The sequence below is a fragment of the Sceloporus undulatus genome, chromosome 2, assembly GCF_019175285.1.
Source record: "Sceloporus undulatus isolate JIND9_A2432 ecotype Alabama chromosome 2, SceUnd_v1.1, whole genome shotgun sequence".
In the NCBI taxonomy this organism is placed as follows: domain Eukaryota; kingdom Metazoa; phylum Chordata; class Lepidosauria; order Squamata; family Phrynosomatidae; genus Sceloporus; species Sceloporus undulatus.
This window is the reverse complement of record NC_056523.1, coordinates 305,193-314,349: the sequence shown is the minus strand read 5'-3', so window position 1 is coordinate 314,349 and position 9,157 is coordinate 305,193. Positions and strand designations below refer to the sequence as shown.

Below are 9,157 nucleotides of genomic sequence, written 5' to 3'. Positions count from 1 at the left end.
AGGGCTAGCCTGGAAGAAGAGGCTCGTCCCTCCATAACTGCCATCTTTCGGCCTGCGAGGAAGTTGACCAGGCAGGCCCAGCTCCATCAGGGCTAGCCTGGAAGAAGAGGCTCGTCCCTCCGTAACTGCCATCTTCCAACCTGCGAGGGAGTTGACCAGGCAGGCCCAGCTCCACCAGGGCTAGCCTGGAAGAAGAGACTCCTCCCTCCATAACTGCCAACTTCCGGCCTGCGAGGGAGTTGACCGGGCAGACCAAGCTCTATCGGGGCTAGCCTGGAAGAAGAGCTTTCCCTCCAGTCCTTCTGCCTTGGTCCAGGCCTCAGAGGGAGAGAAGAATACTGGACCTGATCCCTCCCCTCACCATTCCCTTCTACTTTTGTGTTGTGTCTTTTTAGATTGTAAGCCTGAGGGCTGTGAACCGTCTATTATCCCATCTGTTGTAAGCGGTCTGAATTCCCAGTGATTGGGCGGCATGTAAATAAATCCTATTATTATATCCCAAAAAGCCCTTTTTATTGTTCTTAACCTCTCTAGCAAGCCTGAGTTCATTCTGCGCTTTAGCTTTTCTGACTTTACCCTACAAATGCCTGCTATTTGTTTGAATTCCTCTTTGGTGATTTCCCCCTTTTTCCATTTCTTATACATCTTCCGTTTCAAACTCAGCTCCGTTGAAAGTTCCTTAGTCATCCATCCTGGTTTCTTGAGACGTCTCCCATTTTTCTTTCTCACTGGAACTGTTTGAAATTGTGCCTTCAGTATCTCCCTTTTGAGAAAGTCCCATCCGTCCTGAACTCTCTTCTCTTTTAATAATAATAATAATAATAATAATAATACTGTTTATTTATAGCCCGCTTTTCCAAAGAGATCAAAGTGGGTTACAACAAAGGTACTACACAATGTACAAATTTACAAACAGCATCCACATAAAAAAGCCATGACAATACATCAGAGTATTAAAAACAAGATAAAAATTACAAGGTTAAAAACCGCAACAATAACTAGCTTAAAATGCTCATGTAACGGGGAGAGAGCAGAAATCACAGCGTTTGGGGGAAAGCCTGTTGGAAGAGGAAGGTCTTCAGCTTCTTCCTGAACAGGTCAAGGGAGGTAGCCGAGCGGAGCTCACCGGGAAGAGAGTTCCAAAGCTGCGGGGCAGAGTTGGAAAACGCCCTCAGTGCAGCCACCGTGTACTTCGTATCAGGAACCCTCAACAATTGCTTCCCGGCCGATCGGAGAGAGTGGGGTGGATTGTATAGGGAGAGGCGGTCCTCCAAGTACCCTGGACCCAAGCCATTTAGGGCTTTATAGGTAATAACCAACACCTTGTATTGGGCTCGGAAGCAAATGGGCAGCCAGTGAAGATCTTGCAAAATAGGTGTTATGTGGCTAGTCCTGGAACATCCAGTGACTAACCTAGCTGCCATATTCTGCACTAATTGAAGCTTCTGAGTTTGGTACAAGGGTTGCCCCATGTAGAGCGCATTGCAGAAATCCAATTTTAGTATTTCTGACCATGGGATCACCCTCAATACTTCTCTAGGTTTACTGAAATCTTCTCCCCTAATGCATACACACATAAATACATACACATAAATATTGCCCCCCCCCCCCTTTCCTTCTCTCTCTGCTGCTGGGTCCATCTGCCCTCCGGGGTTGGGGCCCGGCCCTTCTGCCTGGCCACCGGTGGCGGGGAAGCGCTCCGGAAGCCCATTGGCTGCTGTGCAGGGGCACTCTGCCCAGAGGGGAAAGCCCAGAGTTTGGGGGGTTTGCCTTGGTTCAAGGGGGCAGAAGGGGTCGCTATGGGTCCCAGGCGGTGCCTAGGGGGGCTCCTGGGGGGTCTGCTTTTTTTCTGGGGGGCCACAGGAGGAGGAGGAAGAGCAGCTGCCGCGCAAGGTACCTGGCTGACTTTGAGTGTTTGCAATGAGAATTTCCAGCACCTTGGAAACTTACTGAGAGAAAGAAGTTGGCAGCATGAGCTCTCCTAGACTTAAGTCTACTTCGTCAGATGCAATTGAGGACGTAGACTTATGCATCTAGGAAAGTATTCCTGCTGCCAACTTCTTTCAGTCAGTCTCAAAGGGTCTGCAAGATCTCTCCACATACTGACTCCAGAGACTAACAGGGCTATGTCTTTGTGTGCGTGTGTGAACTTGGGGGGGGTTATTATGTCTGTTGTTCTTGTGCTTGTTGTTGTTGTTGTTGTTGCTAACTGCCTTTGAGCCAGTCTCAACTCATGGCGACCCTCTCTCTGGATGAGACGCCTCCAAGACCCCCTCTCCCTCCTCCATTCCTGCTCTGCCCAGGTCCTGCAAAGTCATGGAGGACCCCCCCCCCCCGCTCTCTGGCCTGGGGCCTTCCTCTCTCCCTCCTCCTCCTCCTGCCCTCCGCCTTCCCCAGCATTAGGCCCTTTTGCAATGATCCATGCCTTCTCATGATCTGGCCCAAATACGACAGCCTCAGCCTGGTCCTCTTGGTCCTCTTCTTCCGGGGAGCTTTCCGGCTTCATCTGCTCCAGGACCCATTGCTCTGGCCTTTTGGCTGCTGTCCATGGGATCCTCAGCCCTCTCAGACCCCTAGAATCCTCGAGTGGGAAGAGACAGCTAAAGGGCCCTGATCCAGTCCATGCAGGAACTCTCACTCAAAGCATCCCCATGGACAGAGCAACAAGGCAGGACATACAGAACACAGCCCTGACAGTGGAAGCAGAGGCTGGGTGGCCCTTGTCCTGTTGGTCGGTTGATTGATTCATTGATTCATTGATTTCTCCCCCCCCCCCCCCCCGATGACCCACTCCTTTGGCCAGAGGCTCCCTCCCACCTCTTTTCGGAGGTCTTCTCCTGCCAGCCGGACTCCCCCTTCTTAGGCCTGGCCCAGACTCTGGACGATGAGCCGCTCTTCTGGTTCGACTTCCCGCGGTCCACCTGGCAGCCCCGGCTGCCCGACTTCCAGCCCGAGGAGAGGAACCGGACGCCCCAGGTTCGAATCTTGAAGCTGGCCCAAGTCTGCAAGGCAGCGCTGGACAACCTCACCGAAGTCTCCGAGGCGGGCGCCCACATGCCGGAAGCCAAAGGTGGGAGCCAGGCAGGCAGTGCCAGCCCAGCAGCACCCCCACGTTTCCCAGATCCAGCTTTCCTCAGGAGTTTGACTTGATTTGAGGGGTCTGTGTTGGTACCTTCACGGTCCCTGCTGCCCTGAATGGCATACATTTTCCTAGGCCAGGAAGTCTCTGCAGGTTTCTTCTTCTGAATTAAAGCCTAAAAGCACTTAGAATTCATGGGCAGTCTCCCATCCAGGTTCTATCCAGGGCTTACCCTGCTTAGCATCCAAAATCAGACGGGAATCTGGTGCCCATTTTAGGGTATTTAGACCTAAATAGAATTTTCCAAGGGCGGGGATCCCCAGAGATAGCTTTGTCACTTTCTTGCTCTGAAATATCGTCTACAGAACCTGGGATTCATTGGTGGTCTCCCATTCAGGTACCAACCATGGCTGACCCGGCTTAGCTTCCATGATCAGATGCGATTCTGGTGCCTTTTGGGGAGTTTTGACCTGTCCTGACCAGGGTTTTCATAAGAGGTGGGTCTCCCATCAAAGTGCTGACTAGGGCTGACCCAGCTTAGCTTCCATTCTCAGATGGGAATCTGGTGCTTTTGGGGGTATTTTGGGTGTATTTAATTAGTTAAGTTAATTATATCCTATTGTTTCCTATGCAGCCCAACGGGGCTCATAAATTTCACTTAAAGTGCAATCAAAACTATAGCTAATATTGTACAAAAGTTTTAAAACAATTAGTCCCATTTAAATATATATATATATATATATATATTCCCCAAAAGCAGCTAAATTATAAAAATAATGATTGGGAAAATATATCCAAGCACAAGACTTCTGCCAGAGATGCTGCCTTGCGTCCCGAACTGGGAGAAAGGAGGAATATCGATTAAAGAAATTAATTTATCTCCTTCATTTAATTAATTTTATGCTATTTTAAATAGATGATTTTAACTGTTTCTTGTGGTGACATTTTAAGAATGTTTTTCTCTTTGTGAGCCGCCTTGGGTCCCTTTTTGGGAGAAAGGTGGCAGAGGAGAGTAATTAATTAATTCACATAAAATAAAATAATTAAAATAAAAAATAAATGAAACAAAATAAAAATAGTTCACACTCAAAAGTCTGAATAAACAAAACACAATAAAGGCTCCTTGCTGTTATAAATGTCTCCAGGTCTTACCTATCCGGCTTCCCCTTTAATTTCTCAATACTCAAAAGGGAGAGGTCAGATACAAATAAATATTATTATTATTATTATTATTATTATTATTATTATTATTTCAACAGCATCCAAACTGATTTAAAGGTGACCAAGTTCAAAATTAATATTCAATCAATTAATTGCGACAAGTCCTTGCAAACCTTCCTTTGTGAATCTGGGCTGCTAAGTGTTAAGCGATCGTTTGGAATTATTTGCAAGACTGCCTTTGCCTTTCCTCCATGGAGTTCCTTGAGAGTAAACAGCTTTTGCACTTCAAACTCTGTTTGCAGCAACAAAAGCAAGCTGAGGACGAAGATCCTCAGAGTACCCAAGAGGACAGGATCTAAATTCAAAATGACCTGAACAGACTAAGAAGCTGGGCCAAAGCTAACAAAATGAAATACAATACAGAGAAAAATGTAAGGTACTGCACTTAGGGCAGAAAAATGAAATGCACAGATAGAGGATTATGGGGGACACCTGGCTGAATGAAACTACATGTGAAAGCGATCTGGGAGTCCAAGTTGAACATGAGTGAACAGTGCGATGCGGCAGTTAAAAAGGGCAATGCAATTTTAGGCTGCATCAATAAAAGTATAGTATCTAGATCAAGAGAAGTCATAGTCCCACTATATTCTGCTCTGGTCAGGCCCCACCTGGAATATTGTGTCCAGTTCTGGGCACCACAATTCAAAAAGGATGTGGAGAAACTGGAGCCATGTGTCCAAAGGAGGGTGGCTAAATTGGTGAAGGGTCTGGAAACCATGAAGCCCTATGAGGAACGCCTTAGGGAGCTGGGAGAAAGTTAAGATGTGATATGATAGCCTTGTTTAAATATTTGAAGAGATGTCACATTGAGGAGGGAGCAAGCTTGTTTTCTGCTGCTCCAGAGAATAGGACACAATGGAGCAATGGATGCAAGCTCCAGGGAAAGAGAGTCTAGCTCAACATTAGGAAGAACTTCCTGAGAGTAAGGGCTGTTCAACAGTGGAAGACACTTCTTCCTCAGAGATTGTGGTGGATTCTCCTTCCTTGGAGATCTCTAAGCAGAGTCAGGATGGCCATCTGTCAATGGGGACGTTTTGACTGAGAGTTCCTGCATGGCAGAATGGGATTGGACTGCATGGCCCTTTTTGGGGTCTCCTCCAACTCTATCATTATATGATTCTATGCAAAGAGAAACTAGGACATTTTAAAAGCTGCTGGAAATGTGGGAAAGCAGAGGATTAATTGGGACTCTCTCTGCAAAATCTGTATTTTTGGAGGGTTTGCAATGGAAGTAAGCTGAGGACAGAAGAGGAAGAGGAAGAGGAGGGAGAAACTGGGACATTTGAAAAGTGGCTGAGGAAGTGGGAAGGCAGAGGATGAATCAGGATGGTTGCAGCTGAATTTGGATCGTTGGAGGTTTTGCCATGGAAATAAGCTGAGGACAAAAAGTGGGAGGAGGAGAAAGAAACCGGGACATTTCAAAAGCAGCTGAAAAAGTGGCATGGCAGAAGAATAATCAGGAGTCTCCCCGCCAAATCCAGATATTTGGAGGGTATGAGGATAAAGGAGGAGAGAGAAACAGGGACACTTTAAAAGCAGATGAGAAAGTGGGAAAGCAGGGGAATAACTGGGATTCCTTTTGACAGATTCGGACGGTTGGAGGGTTGCAAGAGAAGGAAGCTAAGGAGGAGAGAGAGAAACCGGGGCATTTTAAAAGCAGCTGAGGAAGTGGGACAGCAGAGAAACTATCAGGAGTGTCCCTACCAAACCTGGGTCCTTTGTGTTACCTTTTCCCATTGTGGACGACCTCTTTCAGAGGATGCTGACCCCTTCTCCTCCTCTCCTCTGCCCCCTTGCAGGCTCCCCCCAGTTGGAGGTCTTCACCCTGCAGCCACTGGAGCTGGGCCGGCCGAACACCTTGGTCTGCGCGGTCAGCAACCTCTTCCCGCCTTCGGTCAAGCTCAGCTGGCAGCTGGACGGGGAGCCCCTGCCGGATGAAGGCCCTGGGCCCCAGGGCCTCCAGATCTACCCGGTCCTGGGCCTTGGCTTCCAGGCCTTCTCCTACTTGGAGGTCACCCCACAGCAGGGCCAGGTCTACAGCTGCATCGCCATGACCCCCCGGGACACGGCCACCAGCGTGGCCTTCTGGGGTGAGTGACCGCCACCAAAGCCCCTGGCCGAGTCCGCACTGCGGAAATTAATGCACATTAGCACCGCTTTAATTTCTTTCCTTTCCCCCCTAATATACATTTTTATTCAATTTTCAGAGAAACAGATATACAATTAACTAATAAACGTATATACATATCAGACAAACAAAACAACAACAATACAGTTCAACATCATGACACTTCCAAAAGACTTCAGGAGACTAACTCTTGACCGATTCATAAATTCATCTTCCTTTCTGCATATTCTCTTCCAAATTAAATTTTATAAATTGTTTACTCTTCCTGTTTCTACAGCTTTATCTCACATTTCTAATACAACAGAGATCATATCATAAAGTCTTACAACATTTACCTCCTATTCTTAGTTATCTTCCCCAACGCAATCCTATATATCTATCAACCGGTCATTCCCCCATTTCTTCTTTATTTCCCCCCCCCCCCCCCCCCAATCATTGGTCTTATTTTTCTTAATTCCCCATTTAACCTTTCTTGATAGGATGGATTCATCAGTTTGTATTTCTTTTCTTAGTTCTCATATTCGGCATATACGAACCTGGCTGCGGAACATCGCTTTAATTTCCAGAGCGCGGCCGTCCCTGGGGATCCTGGGATTTTAGTTTGCTGCAGCAGTGGCACTCTCCTTGACACAGGAAGGCTGAATGTCTCACTAAAACTACAAATACCCAGGATTTTCAGAGGAGGACGGAGGCGGATGAAGAGGGAGCATAATCTGCACTGCGGAATTAATGCTGTTTGAAACGCTTTAGTTGCTTGGCACAAAACTTGAGAATCCTGGATTTGTAGTTGCTGCAGCCGCAGAAGTCTCTGGCAGTGGAGGCTGAATGTCTTGCCAAACTACAATTCCCATAATTCTTTAGGAGGGGGAAGAGGAAGTTGCATCTTGCATTGTAAAATTTAATGCAGTTGGTTTTAATTTCCGTTAACACTGTCTATAGGGATTCTGGGATTTGTATTTGCTGTGGCACCGGAGCTCTCTGATGGGAGAATGGGATGTCCTGCCAACTACAAATCCCGAATTACAGAGGAAGGGGCGCGTTGCATCTGCACTGCAAAATTAATGCGTTTGATACCACTTTAAACTGCCACAGTGCTGTCCAGTGGGAATCCTGGGATATGGAGTTAAGTGAAAACAACCTTCCTCTTGTCATACAGAGACTTGTGCTGCAGCAAACTACAAATCCCCTGATTTACCAAGTTTGACACCGGGGAATCCTGGGCTAGTTACTTAGCTGTTGGGCACACCGGAGCTCCCCAGACAACGGCCAACTAGCTCCACCAAACTACATATCCCAGATCCCCATGCCGATATACCTGGTCCTTTCCCTACCCCACCATCCCCCTGGGCTGGCCTCGGCAAACTACCAATCTCGGATTCTATACCAATTTGCACCATGGCACTTTGAAGCCGTGTCAAACCTCTTAATACACAGTGTTTGGTGTGCAGCCTTCCTCTCTTCTCCTCTTCTTCCCCAGGGGACCCCAATGGGGACCCCTATTTTTCCGCAGTCCCCAAGGGACCCTATTCGACCCCTGAACTCCTGGCGAACGTCCTTTGCGGGCACCTGTGCTTTTGGTCTGGGCATCCTCTTCACCATCGTGGGAGCCGTCCTCCTCTTCCTCACCTTCCGGCTCCAGGGGAGACAGGTAGGACCCTGGGATTTATAGGTTTACAAGGTCTTTACTGCCTTCCCTGGGTGGCATCTGCACTGCGAAATAATGCAGTTTTGATGGCACTTTAAGTGCTGTCGCTCCCTCCCTTTGGAATCCTGGGATCTGTAGTTTTTGCCAGGCCTTGAGCCTTTCTGGGATGTATCCCCCACTGTAGAAATACATGCAGTTTTTGGCACCGCTTTAACTCCCTTGGCTGTCCTCCTACAGAAATCCTAGGATTTGTAGTTTTGCAAGGACTTTATAGCCTTCTTTGGTGCATTCACATGGTTAGAAACAATGCAGTTTGAACCACTGTCAAGTGTTGTTAACTCACGTGTGGATTTGTCGTTTCTCTTTCGTTCTTCACGTCTCTCTCTTTCTCTGCCTGAGAGTTCTGGTAGTTCCTCATCAAACTACAACATCCCAGGGTTCCTGCAGAAGGGAGCCACGGTGGCAGTCACAAAAAAGCAGATGACCCCAAATCTCCTCTCTTTTTTCTAAGGGTTGCCAGATTAAAAAAACTTTGGGGGGGGGCTCCTGTGCCCTTGGCAGTTGCTAGGAAAGGGGATACTCACCCACTTTTCCCTTGTATAAATTGTGTAAAATTTGTTTAAAGATAACACTTTCAACAGGGGAAATGTTAAGGTTACCTGCACTTGTGGGCAGAAAAAATCGATGCATAGATATGGGATTATGGGGGACACCTGGCCTGAATGAGATTTATTCTGTTGAAAGGGAATTAGGTGTCCAAGTAGACCACAAGTTGAACCTGGAGTCAACAGTTGTGATGCAGAGTTAACAAGGTGATGCAATCCTAGGCTGATCCAATAAAGTTATAGTGTCTACATCAAGGAAGTAATAGTGCAACTCTATTCTCGTCTGGTCAGCCCCACCTGGAATATTTGTGTCCACGTTCTGGGCCCCACAATTAAAAAAAGGACATTGAGAATCTGGAGCATGTGTCCAAAGGAGGACGACTATGGTGAGGGTCTGGAAACCATGAAGCCCTATGAGGAAAAGGACTGAGGGGCTGGGGATGTTTAGCCTGGAGAAAAGACGGTTAGAGGGTGATACG

At 47.5% G+C, this 9,157-nt stretch overlaps 1 protein-coding gene across 1 annotated transcript in view; it reads left to right on the top strand.

Annotated features, from left to right (window-relative positions):
* Window positions 1-1,770: 1,770 nt before the first annotated feature.
* LOC121922602 (HLA class II histocompatibility antigen, DM alpha chain) overlaps window positions 1,771-9,157 on the top strand; it is an 11,159-nt gene continuing 3,772 nt past the window's right edge. Inside the window, exons 1-3 of the mRNA XM_042452218.1 lie at window positions 1,771-1,893; window positions 2,804-3,070; window positions 6,100-6,390. Of these exons, the coding sequence (XP_042308152.1) occupies window positions 1,800-1,893; window positions 2,804-3,070; window positions 6,100-6,390 (652 nt within the window). The 5' untranslated portion in view covers window positions 1,771-1,799. The remainder of the gene's footprint in view (window positions 1,894-2,803; window positions 3,071-6,099; window positions 6,391-9,157) is intronic.